This window comes from Pseudonaja textilis, chromosome 7 (assembly GCF_049901715.1).
Source record: "Pseudonaja textilis isolate UNSWEBS1 chromosome 7, rPseTex1.2, whole genome shotgun sequence".
Classification (NCBI taxonomy): domain Eukaryota; kingdom Metazoa; phylum Chordata; class Lepidosauria; order Squamata; family Elapidae; genus Pseudonaja; species Pseudonaja textilis.
The window spans coordinates 24544008-24566664 of record NC_141996.1 but is presented as its reverse complement, the minus strand read 5'-3'; the positions used below and the strand labels follow the sequence as shown (position 1 = coordinate 24566664).

General features: G+C 36.0%; 1 protein-coding gene across 8 annotated transcripts; it reads left to right on the top strand.

The window, feature by feature from the left end:
• The first annotated feature begins 1048 nt into the window (after positions 1-1048).
• On the top strand, positions 1049-20826 carry SPART (spartin). Of its 8 annotated transcripts, none has more exons than XM_026708841.2 (9): positions 1055-1213; positions 5441-6259; positions 7251-7448; positions 8436-8540; positions 12110-12233; positions 14107-14301; positions 15994-16152; positions 16339-16429; positions 19600-20826. In XM_026708841.2, the coding sequence occupies exons 2-9, from the start codon at positions 5450-5452 to the stop codon at positions 19811-19813; spliced, it is 1896 nt and encodes a 631-aa protein (XP_026564626.1). In that variant the 5' UTR covers positions 1055-1213; positions 5441-5449; the 3' UTR covers positions 19814-20826. The 8 variants fall into 8 exon arrangements, with proteins under 8 accessions (XP_026564627.1, XP_026564626.1, XP_087793372.1 ...); XM_087937246.1 differs by having other exon boundaries at positions 1201-1284; XM_087937247.1 differs by lacking the exon at positions 1055-1213 and adding an exon at positions 1397-1509.
• Positions 20827-22657: the final 1831 nt, after the last annotated feature.

The window sequence follows — 22657 nt, the reverse complement described above, 5'->3', positions numbered from 1 at the left end:
ATAAGACTCCATCATACATAATTACTGCATGATTGTGTCCTTCTAAAATTTGCTGGCAGCAATTTCATTTCTCTAAAAAAAATTATTGCAGCTTTTCACAATACTTTATTTTCCCCTTCTGTTCAACTGAGAGAAAGTGACTGGCCCAGGTTAACCAGCTGGTTTTGTGCCTAGGGTAGGATTAGAACTCAGTCCCCCACTTTTTAGTCTAATGCCTTAACCCAAGGGTCTTCAAACTTGGCTAGTTTAAAACTTGTGGACTTCCACTCCCAGAATTCCTGAGCTATCATAATTAGAGGAGGAATTTGGGTGTTGAAGTCCACAAGTCTTAAAGCTGTCAAGTTTGAAGAAACCCCCCCCCCCCTTAACCATTACACCAAACTGGTTCTTATCAGTCCTACCATGCTTTGAAGTACAACCTTTTTGGGCACAAGGGTCTTGGGTTTCAACCTGGCTCCTATTCTTCGTATTTTACACAGTTTTCCATTAATCTCACTGGTGCCCTAAGCACTGACAAATCTTGGTGCACCCCTCCTTTGTACATAACAAGATTTTTCACAACTCTTCATTGTTTTTTTTTCTTCTTCTCAACTTTGTGGTGCCCCCTTTGGGCCTGGTGCCCTAAGCACATGCTTAGTCTGCTTAATGGTTAATACACCACTGAAGGTACACAACTACTTTCAGCCGCAGTCACAGAAGCAACAGGTTAGCAGGTAAGAGGGATTCATAGACAACCATGCCCGAGCCCAGGATAGAGTTGGATCTCAATTCCCCTAGTTTGCCAGTCAATAAAAGCAGTTAGCATCCAAAACACCTGGAGGGGATCATATATTACAAAGAGTAAATAGGATACTTTCTTAAAAGTACAATTCCCAGCGTTCCAAAGCGAAAGGAAACCGGGACTCCATTTCTTTTCCGAAAGAAAGCTATAACTTTACTCCAACAAAGCGGAAAGAACCACTACATTTTCCAAGAATTACGGTAATTAGAAGGCGAGCAGGCGCGGTTTCGGGAGGAGGGGCGGCAGCGCCCCCTGGCGGCCAAAGGGGACCGAAGCGAACCAGAAGCTTCTGAGGGGAGGAAAGGCCGGTCTGGTGACGGTCGGCTGACGGCAGCTGCTCACGTGACGCCGCCTGGGCCGCGGCACCAACAACTGAAGCAGCCGCTTTGGAGCGGACAGGTGTTTCTGCGGCAAAGCCCGGGGGAGTTGCGGGTGAGTGAAAAGGGGAAGGCGGGGGACGGAGACGGCCGGCGGGAGAAATGAGAGAACGAGCGTTAGCACGGGTGAAAGTTTCATTAGCCACTCGCGACGTCCTCCCCCCGTCCTTTCGGTTCAGCCGGGATGCGCTATTGCGGTGCTGGAAAGTGACTTGTGGATCGCAGACGCGTAGAGGCCCTGCGGTCAGTGCAGGCTTGGCAGCAAGAATACCGTAACACTCACCGGCTCGTGGTCTGGACTGTGGACTTGCGGGAGGTTTTGAGTTAGTTCCTTGGCTGGGGAGGCGAGTCGTGAGTATTGAATAATTGAAAACAGCGTTGAAGTCTGAAACTTCACTTCCCAGCGTTGAAAGAAGGTTGCGTTGCCTTTTTTTTTTTTTTTAATGATGTATTCAAATAACTATTTTGGAGCTTGATCCTCTGAGTGTGTTCAGACGATTTCGTTCAGTGGTGTTTAAGTTCAAACCAGTAACATTTACCAGCTAGTTACCACAGGGTTCAGCAGCACTTATGTCTAGGTGAATTGTGCACAGGATTGAAGGAGTATGGGCTCCTTCAGATTTCAAGTGAAAAACTTTAGGTTATTTGGGGACATACTATATTTCATATTATAGATCTAGCTCTTGTTGAAATTGGGTTAATCATAGGTTAATCATTATTTGTTTAACCTGAGTTGCTCACTAGCGGCCAGAGGATTGACTTAAAATTTATTTAGGGCTTAAATAACCTCTTAAGAGTTGTTCTAGCTTTTACATTGTATAATTCTCAGAATAAATCAGAATTGGGAGAATTTGCTCATGCCAGCCCTCCAATAAATTGTGGGTAGCAGAACATATTCTATTTAGTATGTGCAGAAATGAGCTGTAGCAATCTAAATTTGCCTCTACACAGCAGTAAACTGGTAAAATATAAGATAAATTTATTGTCATTGTACTCAGAAACCTGAGAACAACAAAATAAGGTGCTCTTTCACAACATACAACTGAACAACACCAAAAGACATATACAAATAACAATGTAAAACAAATTAAAACAAATAACAGTTAAAAACTGTACAACCAGGAGATATATATGTTAAGACCACCAGATTCATAACTCTGCATTTAACCTGATCACAGCACTTGGGTAAAAGCTATATTTAAATCTACTTGTCCTGGCTTTCAGCACTCTATATTGTCTTCCTGACGGTAGGATCTCAAACAACGAATATCTTGCAGAGCTAGTGATGTGAACCTAGAATGGTTCCATCATGGAACATAAACAAATTGTAATGGCCATATTTATATAGTTTGCTAAAGCAGAATAAGTCATGTAGTTTTAGTATGGTCTTTTTGCTAAACCATGATTAGGTTTTGGCCCATTTATGGTTTCAGCTTTTGCATGAACACAGGCAATTCTGCGCGCAGTGTGTAGAAAGATAGCTATTTGGGATTAGTTAGGTAAACTATGGTATATTATCTGCTCTAGATCAAACCATTCTGTCTATTGCCTGTAGATTATCATGGATTAGAATACTGATAGCTGAGACAGAACTTTGTAACTTGAATCAGAAGTTAGTTAAATTATACATAACATCATTACTAGGATATTTTCTTAAGTGCATTACTGATGTTTGCATGTGATACTGAAGAGCAGTCATTTTTGGCTGTATGAATAATTATACTGCCTATTTCCAGGTTAGTATATCATCTGAACATAATTGTGATTTATTCAGTAAAAAGAATTAAACAGCCATGAACCATTTATATAACTGCACTGAGTTTTCATACCATCCAATGACAGAAATTCTCCAGGAGGGATGGGCAAATGAGATATAGTCACGGATGGTGACTGTATTTCACTTGACTGTAAAGGAGATAAGTAAGATCTGTAAGATTACTGATTCTCAAAATAAGGCTGTAGCCCCTAATAAGCAGATTGTGGACCTTCTTCTGAATAAAAGTTCAGCTTAAATTAGCGTATGGAGATATTGAGGACCATTGTTTTCTCTTTTAAAGCCAAAATGTAAAACATTAAATAATTGTAAAATGAACTGCAGAACTGTGCAAGTTTAATCTACAACTAAGAGGTTTAAATGTTATTGCTCTCCTGGGTGAATGAGGTCAATCTTTCTGCACTTAGAAAAGTAAGTTATTAGGTGGTGGTGTTTCCTCCATAAAATAAAACACTTCATCACTGGAATTCTATAATTACATCAGTTGTGTCTGTCACATTATATATACAATCTTTAGATGATATCTAAGACTAAAATTTTTGGAGGTATCTAAAACTGACCATATTGAAACCTTATAGTTGGTTTACTTTGATTCAGATGCAGTTAACGAGCACTTCCTTTTCTTTTAATCAGAAGCTAATTTCATATTCATAATGAATGTATTATTGAATTAGGCCTATTCAGAAGCTGGAATTCCAGGTGACAGGATGTTGAAGTGTATAATTTTCTATTGACATTGGCAAGGACTGCTGTTAAAAAGTCTGTTAGTTTGGAAGAGTTGCTGAAAAAGCAAATGCTCAGGCGTCCTAGTTCATGGGCAAATAAGAAAGTTTTTTTAAATTTCTTTGCTAACTTAGAATCTTAAGAAACCTGGATAATTTCAGGAGGTGGCTTTACTTGAGGGGGGCCTTCATTTCTATCTTCCTTGTGTTGGATCAAAATTACATAATTTTTTTGTAAGTGAGTTAGATATATCCAACATTGGGAAGAAACCATCATGGTAAAGCTTGTTCCAGGTTCTGTTACTGAAAGTAATGCCATCTTGCAGGACTTTGGAGATGCTCCTGCCCTGTGGAAGAATATTCTTCCTGATGTTTGTGTGGCTCTGAACCTCTGGTATTTTTGGAAAGCCCTGAAGTTCTCCTTTTTTAAAAAGAAAAGTACCTGGGACAGTGTACTGTTTAGCAACCCATTTGTTGATCTACATTTAATAGTGTTTAATCAGTTGTGTTATTCCCCAACAATAAGATTAGCCACAGTGGTTAGAGTGCAGTACTGCAGGCTACTTCTGCTGATCACCAGCTGCCAGCAGTTAGGCAGTTAAAATCTCACCAGCTCAAGGTTGACTCTGCCTTCCATCCTTCCAAAGTTGGTAAAATGAGGACCCAAGTTATTGGGAGCAATATGCTGACACTGTAAACCATTTAGAGAGGGCTGTGAAGCACTGTGAAGTGGTATTTAAGTCTAAGTACTATTGCTACTGCTATTATTTTAGCAATCATTGCTTATTTATTTTATTTATTAAATTGTTTTGTCACCTATCTTGTTTCAAAGTGACTCTGGGAAGCTTACAGCATTAAAAGCATTAAATACATAATAGACAAATATTTCTAAGGCAATAAAAATGGAAATTACAATAAAAATAGAATTATAATTAGACATAGAATAACCGAGTTGGAAGGGACCTTGAGGTCATCTAGTCCAACCCCTTGATTGAGCAGGAGAGCATATTCCAAGTATTAGCCTCTATCTAGGATCGAACTCACCGTTTCCTGATTGTGACGTGAGAGCTCCACAAGATGGGGAGGGAGGAAGCAGGCTGTGTGGGGTGGGGGAAGTGAGATTGCCTTTTAATTCATCAACCACTCCAGTGTGTTGCTTCCCTGTTGGAGCCGCAGGCCACCTGGCAGAGCCAGGTCTTCAGGCCCTTATGGAAGATCAGAAGGGTGGGAGTTGATCCCACTTCAAGGGGTAAGATATTCCAAAGGATAGGTGACATGACAGAGAAGGCCCGTCTCCTAAACCCCAAGGATCCAGAATTCCTTGACTGATAGAAATCGATCCATGCTTAATTTCTCTTCTCATTGTTTAAATCCTTATTTATGCTTTGCTTTTGCCTCATTGTTTAAATCCTAATTATTTATGCTTTGCAAGATGCTTAGAGTTACTTTTGAGACTAAGGGAACCTATACATACGTTAAATAAATGATGCTGCAGATCAGGAATACAGACCTAATAGCTCTGCAGATGCTGCTGAGTAATGCTTTTGAATCTGTCACCTTTGATCCTGATGGCTCAATTATTAAATTTGAACAATATCTGAAGGACTTCAGACTCTCCAATCTCAAAGACAAGGAAAACTATTTAATAAAAATATCAGTTGATACCCTTTTATGATGTCATCTAACATAAACGTTCTGTGTGTATAGCTGATTTCACTTTAACATTTGGATTTAGATACTTTCCACTGATGTTCAGTGTCATCACTTAATTTATTCTATGTTTCAGTGTGCAATAATGGATCACGGTCAGGATTCAGCTATGCAAGAAAATGAAAATGCAAGAGCAATTGAAGATGAGTACAAGAAAGCTTTTGTGTTTGTTAATAAAGCATTGAATGCAGATGAATTGGGTCAAATAGAAGCAGCAAAGAATTACTATAGGCAGGGGCTTACCCACTTAAGCAAAGGAGTTCGTATTCCATCAGAAGGTCTTGAAGGCACCAAGAGCCATGATATACCTATTAAGCAAATGCAGCAAAAAATGAAAGAAACTTTAGAAAATGTTACTGCTCGTTTGAGACTTCTAGATGAAAATTCCCAAGCAAATATCACTGCCATTAGCTCCAATATAGAGATGCCCAAATTATATCCAACAATTCCATCTAAAGAAAAGCCTGAGAGGCGTCCGTTGCCCAGTTCATTGACATCACCCCCTCAAGCACTTTCAAGTCATGGAAATACCGGACCTACAAGCCAAGGGCAAATGGCTGCAGTGAGTCCATCAACTTCAATGCCCAATGAAGCACCTCCTGCTTATACTCCAGAGGCCACTGATGGCCACTATACTGTGTCTTATGGGACAGAGTCTGGGGAATTCTCATCTGTTGGAGATGATTACTATACAAAATGTACTCAGCCACCTCCTGTTGATAATTTTGGAGTAGATGCTGATGAATTAATCCTCATTCCCCATGGCGTGCAGATTTTCTATGTCTCTCCTGATGGACAAGTTAGCGCTCCCTCATATCCTGGATATCTTCGCATTGTAAAGTTTTTGGATACAGATGCTGCAACTGCCCACAATCGTCCTCCTGCTTTCCTTCAGGTAATGCCTTAACTTAGATTATAGTCTTCCCAAGCTATTAGATAGAAAGTCTTGAGGAAGTGCCAGCAGTTTTTGGGAGGCCAAAGTTGTTCTATTTGTGCTTTAGGAAATAATTGTTTTCCATCTATATTCATTCAAAGATTTTTTGGATGTTCCACATAGAGATGTGTTTCCTAAGGTGTTTTTTAAGTAAGGTAAAGGCCAAAGCAAACTTAGTGTGTAGGCTAATAGGCATTCATGAGCCCCATACATGCAACTGAATCTAATACTTATTCTTATGTTGAGGTTTATCTTTATCTTGACTTGCTGTTAAATTGTCATTGATAAATTTCCCCCCTTCTTTATAACCTATGCACTCCCTTCAGCATATATTTTACTTTGAACTTCCATTTTCATCAGGCATTCTAAAGAATGTCAATACTTCAGAAGCCATGAAAAATCTGTTTAGCTAGCTGTAAGTCGAAGCTGAAGTCAGCTTTCCATGCGTATTGAGGAAGTGCTGGAGAGCTACTGTTAAAGCATATGTGTCACCTCAAGGGTTACTTAATATGACTTGATATGAACCAGACCAGACCATGTACTGTATATACATTTCACTCGCTTTAACAAAAACCATTATCATACAATGCTAGCTTTTTGTTAAACCTCTGCTAGAAAAGCCTGGCTTTTAAAGATTCTCTAGTATATGTTAAGACAGTCTATATCAGTTGCACAGAAGGTTATGTATATAATTAAAGGCTGAAGGCATTATGTGGGGATAATATCTAGGACACAGTGGGGCACAATTATAACTGGTTAAGTTCTTTGGGACCATTTCATACACTGAAAGCTATACATGTATAGTTCTGAAAAGAGCCTTATAAATGTAATTCCTGGTCCCCTTCAACAAAGACCTTCTAAAAAAGGAGCCATGAAAGTATGAGATTTGTTTATTATATTGATTATTTAAATTAAGCAATGTATTTTATTCATTAAATACTCTCTCTTCCAGGTTTGTGACTGGATATATCCTCTTATGTGCAGCCAATCTCCTGTTCTCTCATGCAGCTCTGGGGTCTATATGTTCCCTGATATGATGTCACAGGTATCAGGATCCTATGTAGGAGTAGTGTTGTCTTCAGAACTTCCAATCGCTGATCGAGAACTATTTGAAGATCTGTTGAAACAGATGACTGACCTTAGAATACAGGTAGACACTTATTTCATGTAGCCGTTCCACAGAATTTTAATCGGTGCACTGGAATTTCTACTCATATCATCCAGCATGTGTTGTTGTTAGACAGCATCCCTGTATATTTATGTCAGTTCTATAGCAGCCTAGTTGACATGAACAAGACAAAGTGATTTCTAAGAAAATACAGCTGTATTGTGGAAGAGTATTGGTTCTATTCTATAATTTGACATTTTAAAACATCTGTTGCATCCTTTTAAAGTCATTGACATTTTATTGATTTTGCTTATGGGATTTAATTATGAGTAGGATGCTAAAATTATACATTTTGCATAATTACATTATTTAAATTTTCCTCTTCCCTTATCCCAAAAAACCTTCAGGTAGATTCAGGAAGACACTATTACAACAAAAATGATGGGAATAGTCCAGTTGTTTATAATAGAATAAAGAATAAACAAAATCTGTTACAGATATTTTAAAAGAACATCCTTTTAAACCAGATATTTTAGTATAAGATTATGAAAATATAATTTATTTAGCCCATTCATAAAATGAAAAGAAAAATTGGAATTGTTAGGATGGTAGAAAATTTAGCTGACGATAATAGAAGAGATAGTCATCTAATATGTATATAAAAGCACGTAATTATTGCCACACCTTATTGATTAAAGTGATAATCTTTAAATATGAAACTACATTCTCCTTTGTAGACATTTGGAGATCTATTGTTTAATAGTAAACAATAGTTGGTTTAATTACAGTTTATTTTTTCTTTAACTTTTATTTGCTTATTCACATTGGGTATTCTGGTTCTAAAATCTGAATTTTTATTGATCTCATAGTATAAAAACGAGGTCCTTATTAATGTCTGAATTCACTTGCATGCATCTTATTTAAAAAGGATAATTTTATAAGGGAATTATTTGCTGTTATTGTGAAAGAATGCACAATGGATTCTTTGTGAGCCTTCAAACTGTTGATGTCCTTGATATGGTACTACAGGCTCCAAGATCCCATGAGGGAGTAGGGTTTCCATCAGGATGCCAAAGGTCTTACAAAGAGCTTTTTGAGGATATGTTAAAACAGATATCAGATCTTGGAACAAAGGTAAATTTGAGGACTATGATTTAATGGTGGTGGCAAAGTTTTACAAATTACCCTTGTTTTGCAATGTGCAATATATTTATTTATTGTAGAATACATATGTCACCAAAAAGCTTACTTCGTGAGCCAATTTTATTGAATCAATAAATATTAGATACATGTAAAAAAATTGGGAATTTGGAGAATGATCGTTTGGCAGTCAATGTATGTTTGTCATGTTTAGGAAAACACATGCTAAAAGATGTCTGACAGTAGAACTGGACAACAATTGAATAGAACAGTTGAATGTTGGAAATAATGAGATGGACCTAAATTGCTAGAAAGAATATAGTAGAGACACTTCAATGAATATAAATCCAAACTATATCTAACTTCAAACACTATAATAACAATTAGATGGAGAGTTGACACTATTAATGTTGACTGATAAAATATTATATACAATATGTAAACCCAGATATAAAAAGAGTTTTAACCCTGACAGGCTTAGAATAACTTTGACACTTTGAATGTAGACTAATCGGCATACATTAAAATGAAATTTTGTTTCATACAGCTCTCATAGGGTCTCCTCCTCTAATATACACTACATAAACATGACAAAATAAATAAATACAAAATTATGCATTTACCCACATATATGACACGGAGAAACAATGATGTATACATGTACATGGCGAGAGAGAATCTGGTAGTCCTGCTAGAAATACTTCAAAACCTCCTCCCAGAGGGGAGCAACAGAAACAGACCATGAAGTAGGTGTATGGGGTCTCTGACAATGCTTTGAGCTCTAAGCACATAATGCTTATAAGCAGTATCCTGAATGACAGGAATCGAACTTACTTTAGTCTACTTTAGATAACTTACTTTAGTTATCCTTGCCACTCTCTGAATGGACTTTCTCTCTGAGGCATTGCAGCCACCAAACCCAACAGTGATGCAGTTTGTTAAAATGCTCTCAATCATACCTTTGTAAACTGGCCAGGACAGAAGGAGAAAGATGTGCTTTCCTCATCCGATGCAGGGAATGCAGACACCGGTTTGCACGCTTCACTAAGGATGACATGTGGACAGACCAGTTCAGATTGTTAGTTATCTGCACCGCCAGATACTTAATACTGTCAAAACACTTCTATAGCTGCATCCTTGATACTGAGTGGAGTATGACCATGCCGGCTCTTTCTAAAATCTATGATGATCTCCTTTGTTTTATTAACATTTAGAACCTGATTACTTTTATTGCACCAGTCCACCAGAGCCTTCACCTCTTCCGTACATGCATCTTCATTGTCGTCCTGGATAAGACCCACCACTGCAGTGTCATCCATATGCTTCACAATATGATTTGCAGCAGATTTGGCACAGTAGTCGTGAGTCATCAAGGTGAACAATAGTAGACTCAAGACATAGCCCTGTGGGGAACTTGTACTCAAGGAGATAGAGTTGGAAATTTTCCTTACAATTTGCAAAAACTGGGACCTGTCAATAAGGAAACCCAGTATACAATTACATAAAGGATTATTAAAACCTAACAGGCCCAGTTGAGGAATATGAATAAGTCAATTGTCAAATTCATAGAGAGTTCAAAGTTATAAATCATGTATAGTTTATCATGATACTATGTGACCTGAGGTCATCAGTCCTTTTATATTTTCAGTGTACAATACAGTAATCTCCTCAGACCTATCAGTGAAGTTTTATGCCTGCTTACTCTTCCATTCTTCACTGTTTAAGAGTGTAGATTAGGAGCCTAATTCACAAATTATGTTATAATTAAATATAGACATTTATTTTTAGCTTGCATGTTGTGTGAATTTCTTAAAACAGTTTCCTGCAATGATTCATATTTAAAAGCAGCTCCAATTAAAAAAAAATCATACAGAAAGTGGATTAGCAATTCTTTTTGGAAAATGTCCATTTTTATATTTTTTAAAATGATGTTGTAAATTTTAGCCATTAACAATTCTGGTCAGATGATTCAATTTTTAAATTATTATCAGATTCAGTATTACATTATTTTTCAGCTGTTATAAAACTTATAAATTCTGAATGACCAACTAATAAAATATGTTTAAAAACAATATACCTTTTCAGGTACACCTTTGTGGCATAAGAAAACACTGATCTGGCTTAATATCTCTTTCAGTTTCACATTAATCTTTTAATGAATTTACTGAGAATTAATCATTAATATAGAGTAAATACATTTCATTCCTGTTCCATTTTTAACCAATAAACATATGCTAACTAATAATGATCCATAATGATATCAATCCAGCATTTATTAAATAGCCCTATTCTATGAATGTGCAATTATTTAATGAATGTACAAGATAAATGTTCTATTTAGAATTTGCATTATATGCATATACTCATTAATATTGAGATATTGATGAGAGATTATACCAAAATAATATAGCATCTTTGGAGACTTAATTGATTATAGCAGTGATAAAGGTTGTACATTTTATCTCACCTTCTCAATCTTGAAATTAATTTACCTCGACATTTTTATTATTGATGTCTGATTCTTAATCCAAAATGTACAGCTGGTAACATCTTTGACAAAAGGGCCACCCAACTATCACATGATTGTATTTGTTCTATTCCTGGCTGTGCCAGTGTGAGAAAAACCCAGAATAAATAGAATGAATGTTTTTATTTTGTTTGTGAGGACAGAACACATAGAAATTCATTCACCCTTCTTATTCTTGTTCTGGGGGTGGGGTGGGAAAAACCCAGAATATCATCTTTCAATTTTGAACAGTTGAACAAAGGATTGCAATTTTTAAAGACAAATAAGAGCACTGAATGAAATAGTGAGTTTTTTTCTTTAAGCTGAAAGAATACTTTCTATATAACCTTTCTATTGTACCTACTTAAGTAGAAATAAATGTAAAGCTATTAGTAATCAAATATAAGATATGCTGTTTTAAAGGCTCTCAATTGAAATTAATTAAAACAAAGCTGGAGAGTAGGTGAACCTCCAGATGTTATTGAACTAGAACTTCCAACAATCCTTCCCATTAAACATGTTGATTAAAGTGGTTAGATCATGTAGGGTCCATCAGCGCAAAATAGATAGGAAGTAATAAATAACTTAGAAATCATCCAAATCAAGATTTCTAGAGGGAATCTCTTTGTGTAGAATGTCTTTCCCTGAATCTAATGATTATTAGATCTATTGGGATTTAGATTTCCCAAATTTTACTTTATTTTGACTTTATCAGCATTTTAAAACATTTAAGTAAAATTCCTAATCATGATAGCAAGTCCGAGAAACATTATTTTTTAAAAAATATTTAAGCATATTATCAGTGAGAAGGTTATAAAATCTGTAAAGTTTATCAAAGGATAATGCTCAAATTATTAAGAGGAGAAAGATTTTTAAATATGCAGACCTGTTATGCAATACTTTGTCAAATTCAATAATATTCTAAAATGTACATATTGCAAAACAGAAAATGTTTTGGTCACAAGTAAATTCTCTGTAGGATGATATGATTTAATATATAAGTGTTTTTCTTTGGTTTTCTGTTTTTATTTTTGTGGATATTAATTTCACATATTAGCATGCTGAAGCCTCAAGTGATGTGATCAACCTTGGTCAAACTGTACATATTCAACCAGTGCCTGAAGAGAGAGATCGTGAATTACCTGACTGGAGTGAAAAAATAGCTCATGGCATCTTATCAGGTATTCTCAGACTTTGAAGAAAACACTAGTCTTTAGATACTATGTGTTGGAAATTTCCAAGAATGGCTAGGTCTTATGGAAGTTATAGTCTCTGTGCATCTGTAGGTTGAGTAAATCTGCACTAATGCTTAATTTATCTCTTGCTATTATGTCAATTTTATGACTAAAACCATGATAGGTAATAAACAGTTGAGTAAATCCAATTTTTACTAAAACCATGTTATAATCCTGTAAACAGAAATTGCAGTAAAACATAATTTGTGTTCATTATTAGTTACATTAATGCAAAGATGGTTTTTTAAAAAATATATTTAAAAACTAAATAGTTGGCTTCCGGTTTCACCCTTCAGTTCCAGAGTGACATCTAGATGGTGCAAATATCTATCATTTGATAATATTTATTTTAATGGATTTGAAAACATAGGTTGCAATTACTTTCTTTAATTGCTTAGAGATTTGGCTGAAGAAAAATTACTGTGTAGTATGAACACCTTCCTAAAAATTGACTTGGGCTAATTTTCATTAGTTGAAAGTCAGGTTTGAATTTAACATACTAGTGTGACTCTGAGGCAGAAAAGCAGAGGTTTAGCATAGGTAGTCTTCCCTTAACATCCATTTGTTCAGCAACGACTCAGTTACAACAGTGCTGTAGTAAGGGACTTACAAGCAGTCCTGGTAGTTCTAGCTGTTGCAGCATCCCTGTGGTCACATGAACAAAATTCGGACCCACTTAGATCCACCTGCACATTTATGACCTTTTGGCCACCTGCTGCCAGCTACCTTCACAGCCTGGCCTTACCCACCTTTGCTGCGTCACCACTGCTATACTACCACTGCTATACTGGTCATGGTCTTCTTTCATATTGGTGCAACTGGGACATCTCTTGTGCCCTGCGCAGGCAGGGCCTTTGCTTGCACACCAGCCAAAGTCTTGTGGACTTATTTCACTAAACAATCTGGTCATGTGACATTGTGTTTTATAACTGCAATACTTAGTAATGGAAATTCTGATCCCAATTACTTATGTTAACTGAGGATTATCTGTACTGGTAAGTTCTTGTTTTAAAATCTGATTCTTAAAAATATTTTCAGATAGGCAAGGAAAATTCTTTTAAAAGATAACAAGTACAGGTAGGCCTCGATTTACAAAAGTTCATTTAGTGACTGTTCAAAGTTACAAGAGCACTGAAAAAAGTGATTTATGACCGTTTTTTACACTTACAACTGTTGCAGTGTCCCCATAGTCGTGTGATCAAAATTCGGATGCTTGGCAACTGACTCATATTTATGACGGTTCCAATGTCCTGGGATCACATGATCACCTTTTGTGACCTTCCGACAAGCAAAGCCAATGGGGAAGCCACATTCACTTAACAATTGTGTTACTACAATTGTTACACTGCAGTGATTCACTTAACAACTGTAGCATAAAAGGTCATATAATGGGGCAAAACTCGCTTAAATATTTTACTTAGCAACAACATTTTTGGGCTCAGTTGTGATTGTAAATCAAAGACCACCTATAAACCAAAGTAATTTCCTGACCGTTCAGTGACTAAAATTCAAATGGTGATCTGAACCAAGATATTCATTTAGATGCTCAACTCTGTCAGATGTCTAGGAGACACTGATTCTCCAATTATATACCATGACTTAGAAGTGATCCCATGCCTATTTTCATTTCAGAGAGATTTTTGACTCCTTGAGACCATGTGGGGGAAGAGAAGATGTCTGGCTATATGAATCTCCTAGTATTGCAATTTGAATAAACAATAAAAGCTTTGGTTAGAGTTAACAGGAACAAAATTTTGTCCTGAGGACTAATTCTTGATAATATTACTACATAAATACTGTTTGATATGTTTTCATAAAGGAGCATCCTGGTTGAGCTGGGGTCTGGTCAAAGGAGCAGAATATACCGGAAAAGCAATCCATAAAGGAGCCTCTAAATTAAGAGAACACATTCACCCAGAAGAAAAACCTTTGGAGGTCAACCCAACTGTAGCAAAGGGACTGCATGTGGCAAGGCAAGCTACAGGAGGAGCAGTCAAAGTCAGTCAGTTCTTGGGTAAGACATGGAAATCCAGTTTCCTTGGGAAAATCCTGAGCTGTTTAGCATGGTTTCTTATGTTTTGTAGTGTCCGATTTTTGTCTTTTTTTAAATAAATATTAAGAAAAAACCAAAGAGAGTTGGGAACATTGAAACATAGGTGACTACCATGTGACTATTAATGGAAGCTTTCACTGAGAAATTAGAAATTTTAAATCTCATTAATAATTATCTCAAACCATTTTATGCTTTCTTACAAACATATCATTAGGCATATTTTAGCACATGTTAATTCTTCTCAAATGTTGTGATCAATTTGTTTGTATGTTTCTAGCAAAAGCAAAGATAAGAAAGCTTTCTAGCTAAAAGCTAACAGTTTGTTGAGACTTGTACTCCATACTATGTGTAATAGGTAGGGCCAGGCCCCTAATTTTGAGCAGGATGTTCTTTGAGTCCGAAAAATAGCTTGAGTACTGGTAATTTGCCCTTTAATCCATAAACCAGACATGTCCTACCCAGTCTGGAGGGTTTTATAGGCTCAAAAGAAATTTTGATGGTTCACTTTTGTACACTTGCTTTATAGCTTACGGAAGTGTATATACATGATCAATTGCGACTTTTAACCAAACATGATTAAACATCATCGTTTAGTATGATGGGGAAAACCATCTATTTATATAGTAAAATCTTGCCATCAATTTTAATTTGCTCTATTGACAAAAGCACTAAACTTCAGTATGCTGTCAGGATTCCAGCAATCGCTCTAATTAAATCATGATTCTCGAGCCAAACTTCAGAAAACTTCAAAGGATTCATTAGAGGCGACATACTGACACTGCCCTGCATGAAGCCAATTCTGGCATACGTAATTTACTGTCATCTGTGATCCTGTTTCCCCCCTCCCCCTGGGTGTCTCATAAACCAGATTCTCCAATTGGGCATGTTCACAGGCTGGGTGTTGTCATTCACATTCTCCAATTAAATATATTTGCAGGCAAAAACTCTGGTATTTTAGTTACAATCTTTTAAAGATAAGAGTTGGAATGGACTTTCGCTTTCCCCCCTTTTTATGGCAACTACTAAACAGGCATAGGAATGTTTTATGAGTTGACACATAGCTTCTAGTAATTATGATTTTTCATCTAAGAAAACTTACACTCAATTTGTTATTAGTCCAAATTATGTTGACTAACATGCCTTTGCCCGGTGTTCTTCAGATGTACTGAGCTTCAACTCCTATAATTCATAATCAGTGTGCGTCTTGGTAGAAGTTGAAGTCATCTATTTTATAAGTAACTCTGAGTAGTTCAAATAATTCAGTCTTTGTGACTTGGTCTTGTCATCAACTACTACATGAACAAATATGATCTCTGTAGGTAATGAAACTAGATAAGCTGCAATGGTTTTAAATCAAACTGTCTAATATGCTGCTAGATATTTATTTAAAATATTTATACTCCATTTTTCTACTTAAAATGCCTTTTCAAGATAGATGGTATCCCTTTCAGAAGCCTACGTTATCTGAGTTGTATTATGAATCAAAGGCAATAAATATCTGTCAAAATATTACCATTTCTATTGCTGCTTCTGACGAATAAAATCATTGGAAAGGTCAGGCAAAATGTGTTTATAAGGCTTGATTGAACAGAGTACAGAATGGACCAAGTATCTTATAAAAAATGTCAACTTCAATTATGCTTTCTGTTTTAGTTGAAGGTGTTTGTTCTGTGGCAAGTTGTGTTGGCAGAGAGTTAGCCCCTCATGTGAAGAAACACGGAAGTAAACTGGTTCCAGAATCCCTTAAGAAAGATAAAGATGGAAAATCAACTTTGGATGGTGCTCTAGTTGTAGCAGCAAGCGGAGTTCAAGGTAACTAAATTAACTTAGCCATCTGTCAATGCATTTTAATTTAATTATTTTGATTTATACACACACACACACACATATTTGTATATACATGCACACACATATACATACTGTAAATACATACATACATACAAACAAACAAACAAACAATATATATTAGTTATCTCCTGGTTCTAATTATTTTTGCAGGGTTTTCAACAATATGGCAGGGTTTGGAATGTGCTGCAAAATGCATTGCTAAAAACGTATCTACAGAGACAGTTCAGACAGTAAAGTACAAGTAAGTGTTTTCCTCTTCTGCATAAATAATAACTGAGCTGAGTGTTAGGGAATAACAATTCCATAAAAGTACTTTGTGTCACTTGCTTAATTGCACATTATTGTGATATAAATATATAGTTTTCTCAATTATATAGAAATATGGAATAAGTAAAAATGGCTTTGTTGCTGAAGAATCTGTCCCCAAATATTTTTCTTCTCTGCAATGCCAGAAGTAACATGGACTGAAATAATCCTTTAATAGAGCCTTTCTACATAATACGTTGTAGAGCAGCAGCCTTCAACCTTCTTGGCACTGGGGACCAATTTCGTGGAAGATTATTTTTCCACAGGCTGGAGTCGGGGTGGTTTGTTGGTTTTGCTTGCTCGCCTGCTAGAGTTAGGCTGTATTCCCAATGACTAGATGGACACATTCCTATCATTTTCTTAGCAACAATTCAGCAATACAAATGGTTGCATTGCCTTCTGGGATGTATTTTGAACCTTGCAGTCTAACTTAACAGCCAAGATCTCCCACTCAAACACAAGCCTGTTGTGACTTGTCTCATTTTTGAAATTGGGCAAGATCAGTCATGTGCTTCCACTGGCTTTAGTGAACAGGCTGTCTAGATGTTTCTCACTTTTATTCTGCTTTGCATTATTTTAAATGATATTTCTTTTTTAAAAAAACAAATTTTATTAACTTTACAGAACACACAGACAATCAAGGCATAATAACATAAAAGATCTTTCTGGAAAGACCAGTAGGACATACAAAATATTTCCAAATTGTAATATATATATTTACAATATCTGCTCAACTTCATATCTTATCCCAATTTCTCCTTTTCATTCTATTATCCAGATTATATTTCTTACTAATTAAAATTTTTTGCCTTTCAAAAAACAGTACACCAACATACAAGACACAAAACATAAAAAAACATAAAACATCTTTTCTGAAAGCTGCTTGATCCCGGGTTAAAACTCTTCGCACAGACGCAAATTCAAAAATCATATTTACTTTATATATCATTCCATATCTTATTACCATTTTCAATTTTCTATATAGCTTCTTCCCTCTTTTATCTTTCTTAGTTTTATTTTATTTATCTTATCTCAATACAATTCATAATACTTATCATTCTTTGTCTGTTCTTTTCCAGTTATCCATCCATCTTTTCTCTTTAAATATACTTCTCCTGTACACTGATTGGAGTAACGCCTTTGACTCTTTCCCCTAGCTTAATAATGTTTAATATAATTATTATATTTATTAATTATTATAATTATATTGGGATTCTGATTAGTACATTCTAAAATTACACAATAAATTTTATAAGAAAAACAAGTACACTACAATTACAAAATAAAAGCATATAAACCACCATCGATACCATTAAAAAGCTAATCATATATATTGATACACATTTTACTCTAAATACACATATAAAAATACACTCTTATGTACCTTCCAGAATCCCTTTTTCAATTAAATTTACCCATTGTCTCTAAATAGATTTTGTTTCTTTAAATCTTGCTTCCCACCATTAAGGCTTTTCATCCCCTCCTTTCTCTCTTGTTTATTTTTCTCCTTGCCTTTTTTACCCCATTGTCTCTCCTCCTCCCTTTTCTTCTTCTGCTTACCCCCTTTCTGTTGTTTTCTAACCTTATATCCACCTTTCATCTCATTTTTCTCTTTTTGGATTGTTTTCTCAAACCTTAAAATCCCCCTTTTCTTTTCCTCTTCCTCCTCCTCCCCAAAGAAAACCCATTGTTCAACCAAAATGGCTTCTTCTTCTTCTTCTTTATTCCAGTCATCCTGCTGCGTAGTCAGTTTTTCATAAGTGCATACCGCCATTTCTAGAAATTGAAAAAGAGTGCCCAAAGTGTCTTTTCCATCTTGCTCTTCTTTTTTATATTTTTGATACTGAATTTTTAGTTCATCCAGAAGCAATGCCATCATGAAGAGAAAAACTTCTTCAAAAACAACCACCCAAGTGTTTTTAATCAAGAATAATTCCAAAAAATTCCAAAGTCACTAAAAGATCCAAATAAACTATTTCTTTTAATACTTTTTTTCCCCTTCTATTTCTCTTTCTGGGGTTACTGATTGGTCAAAAAGTTCCCATTAAAGTATATCTTTCTTTAAAGTTCTAGGCAGTCTCCTCCTTTTTCAAGCTCTGCTCCAAAATTTTTTTTTCCTCTCCCCCCACTTACAACAGCAATTTCCCTTTAAACGCTCAGAAATCCATACCTCAAATACGGCTTTTCCAATTTCTGAAGTTGTTAAATCCAAAGTCCAAAAATCCTTTATCTCATAACTTTCAAGTTGAATTACCTTCGGTGCCCAAATATATTTTCCAGGTCTCCGTCTGCTATTTCTATGGGGTGGGAGAGTGAATAAAAAAAAAAGTTTTCCCTTGACAGCTTTCTCCGCCACTTTTCTCTTCTCTTCTTAGGGATACAATGTATCTTTCAGGCAATTCAAGCAATTCCGTTTCCAGGGTTTTTTTTAAATGATATTTCTATGGAAAATAGGGTAATAGGTTCCAGCATGACCAACTAAGAAATGAAAATGCTTACATATAATGTTTTTGTTTATCATGAAATATAACAGTTAAAGATTAAAAGAATATACGTACATCTTAAATTTATCTTTAACAAAGTCACAAGAGTAATCATATTTATAAAAAAATAAAAGCCATCATGTTTATCTTCTAAATAGATCTCATACCATTTTAAAATAAAGCGAACAAAAGATAAACCTATATCCGAAATAGAACTGTTATTGCCTACATTTTGTTGTACAAGTAGTCCTTAATTTACAATCACAATTGGGACAGGACTTTCAATGTGATCATAAAGCAAATGTCACATGACGGGATCACTTAGTGACTGCAATCCTGTCATCCCTGTTGCCATTATTAACAGAATCGTGGTTTGTTAAGTACCCATCCCCAATATAAGCCATTCCAGGATTGATCCCTACCAGCCCTGAGTCTTAGTAAGGTTGGGTTTTTTTTCCAACCTTCCCCGCCTGCCTATCTCTCCCCCCCCCCCATTTCTGCCATTTGGCTGCCATGCATCCTGCTTTGTGGGGTAGCAAGCAACTCCACATGGGAATATGTATAAAACAGCTTTCCTTAATTGTACTGAGCTAAAAATTAAGTCTTACATTTTCCTTCTTAGGTATGGGGACGATGCTGGCCAAGCTACAAATAATGCTGTGAGTTCTGCCATCAATGTTGGTGTAACAGCTTTTAATATTGACCATATTGGAATCAAAGCTATGGTCAAGAAAACTGCAAAGGAAACAGGCCACGCAGTCCTGGATGATTATAAGATTACTGAAAAAGATGAAAATAAAGCTGTACAAAAGAGAGAAAAAAAGGATGAACACTAAATCTGTGCAACTGAATTGTCAAAAGCCTTAATATATATTTAAATGAAATGAATTAACAGAGTTGATATTTTTATAATCTTAGACATCTGGACTTAATTTATCAAACTTGAAGATTAACCTTTTCTAAAAATTATTTCTCTTCCCATAATTCCAGTATTGCAGCCTCTTTCAACCCAGCACTTTCCATATCAACTTCTAGCTAACGTACTTTAGCACATTTGGAGAGAGCATCAGGTTGCAGAAGGCAATTTAAATGAAAACTAAATTTGCAATAGCATTTAACTTGCACAAGAAAACACAGCTGCTTTTTAAGTTGTAAAGTGGAGTATTAGCACTTAGTTCGATATGTACTATTTTAACAACTTAATTTTTTGCCTGAATTTATTCAACAGTTACTGCAACCCTACCTGATTTGATTAGGTAGCGTATATATTTGAAATGTTTTACATAAACAACTGATTAAGCTAGAAAATTCTTGATAAGCTATCAAAATCAGTTCCAATTCTAGAGAAACCAAAGATTGATATTGTCACTATTAATGTTATTAATTCAATTTAGTTTAGTTTAAACCAGCTTTATAAAATCTTAGTTTGAATTGGAATAGATGGCAAAATTATTAACTATTTTTGTTGGCAAAAATATGATGTTGAATTCTATGAAAAAAGATTTCTGCTCAAAAAAGTAAGGGTCCGTTTATGGATGAAAAAAAGCTTTATACTCAATTGTAAAATCATCATAAATTATTGAGAGGTCTGTTTTATTCAGAAGTATATCTTGTTGCCTTGAAAGAGAATGAAATTCATTTTCTGTTAGACGTTTACATTTCCTTCTCTTAAATATGAAAAAGCAGTTGCTATTGATATAGAATTTCCAACTTTTAGAGGTTACTTCAGATTTTGATATGGAATTTAATAGTGGTGGTCAAACGTATTGCAAAAAGATGGCACGTTCATTGGTTAAGGAGCTAAACATTTGAAATGATTTATGAATTTAAAATAAACTTAAGATACATATTTTGGCTATCTTTGTTTTTATTTAAATCCATCCACTCCTCTTTAGTAACCAAGTTCCATTTATATCATTAAACCAAATGGCGAACATATGACCGAAAAGACATTGTAAAGACCACTGGTGGCTACCATTTCATTCAGTTAAATTTCTCTTGTTCAGCTATGTCAACATTATCACTCTGGAATGTGTTGTCAAGTACATAAAATTTGGTTAGAAATGCACAAATTGATCAAAAGTATTTTTAATTACACTGCTCAAAAAAATAAAGGGAACACAAAAATAAGACATCCTAGATCTGAATGAATGAAATATTCTTATTAAATACTTAGTTCATTACATAGTTGAATGTGCTGACAACAAAATCAGACAAAAATTATCAATGGAAATCAAATTTAGCAACCCATGGAGGTCTGGATTTGGAGTTACACTCAAAATTAAAGTGGAAAAAAACACCACAGGCTGATCCAACTTTGATGTAATGTCCTTAAAACAAGTCAAAATGAGGCTCAGTAGTGTGTGTGGCCTCCACGTGCCTGTATGACCTCCCTACAACGCCTGGGCATGCTCCTGATGAGGTGGTGGATGGTGTCCTGAGGGATCTCCCACATCTGGACTAACTCCTGGACAATCTGGTGCAACGTGGCGGTGGCGTTGGTGGATGGAGCGAGACATGATGTCTCAGATGTGCTCAATTGGATTCAGGTCTGGGGAATGGGTGGGCCAGTCCATAGCATCAATGCCTTTGACTTACATTGTCATGTATTAGGAGGAACCCAGGGCCAACTGCAACAGCATATGGTCTCACAAGGGGTCTGAGGATCTCATCTCGGTACCTAATGGCAGTCAGGCTACCTCTGGCGAGCACATGGAGGGCTGTACAGCCCCCTAAAGAAATGCCACCGCACACCATTACTGACCCACTGCCAAACCAGTCATGCTGGAGGATGTTGCAGGCAGCAGAATGTTCTCCACGGCATCTCCAGACCCTGTCATGTCTGTCACGCTGACAGACACAGCAAACCTTCTTGCCACAGGTCACATTGATGTGCCATCCTGGATGAGCTGCACTACCTGAGCCACTTGTGTGGGTTGTAGACTCCGTCTCATGCTACCACTAGAGTGAAAGCACTGCCAGCATTCCAAAGTGACCAAACCATCAGCCAGAAAGCATAGGACCTGAGAAGTGGTCTGTGGTCACCACCTGCAGAACCACTCCTTTATTGGGGATGTCTTGCTAACTGCCTATGCTTTCCACCTGTTGTCTATTCCATTTGCACAACAGCATGTGAAATTGATTGTCAATCAGTGTTGCTACCTAAGTGGACAGTTTGATTTCACAGAAGTGTGATTGACTTGAAGTTACATTGTGTTGTTTAAGTGTTCCCTTTATTTTTTGAGCAGTGTACCTATTAGCATTGCATTTGCAAGTGGTCAATCACGTTTTAAGATTGCTGGTCACTGTGGTCCCTAAATGAAGAATGTAGTATAGACAAATCAGTGATTATAAGTTAAGAGGCAATATGATCCATGTTAAGTTGCAGGTTTAAAAAAAATGGAGCAAAAGCAATGAACATGTGCAAAACAGAAATAATCTTTGGATATTCAATTTTAAAAACTTGTGTTAAATAGGATCTTTAGTAGTGATTCTACATTTAGCATTTCATAAAAATAAGGAAATTTAGTATCTGGATGTTATAGTAGCATGTAGACTTGTATACTGCTTTATAGTGCTTTACAGCCCTCTCTAAGCGGTTTAGAGTCAGCATATTGCCCCCAAGAATCTGGATCCTTATTTTACCCATCTCAGAAGGATGGAAGGATGATTCAACCTTG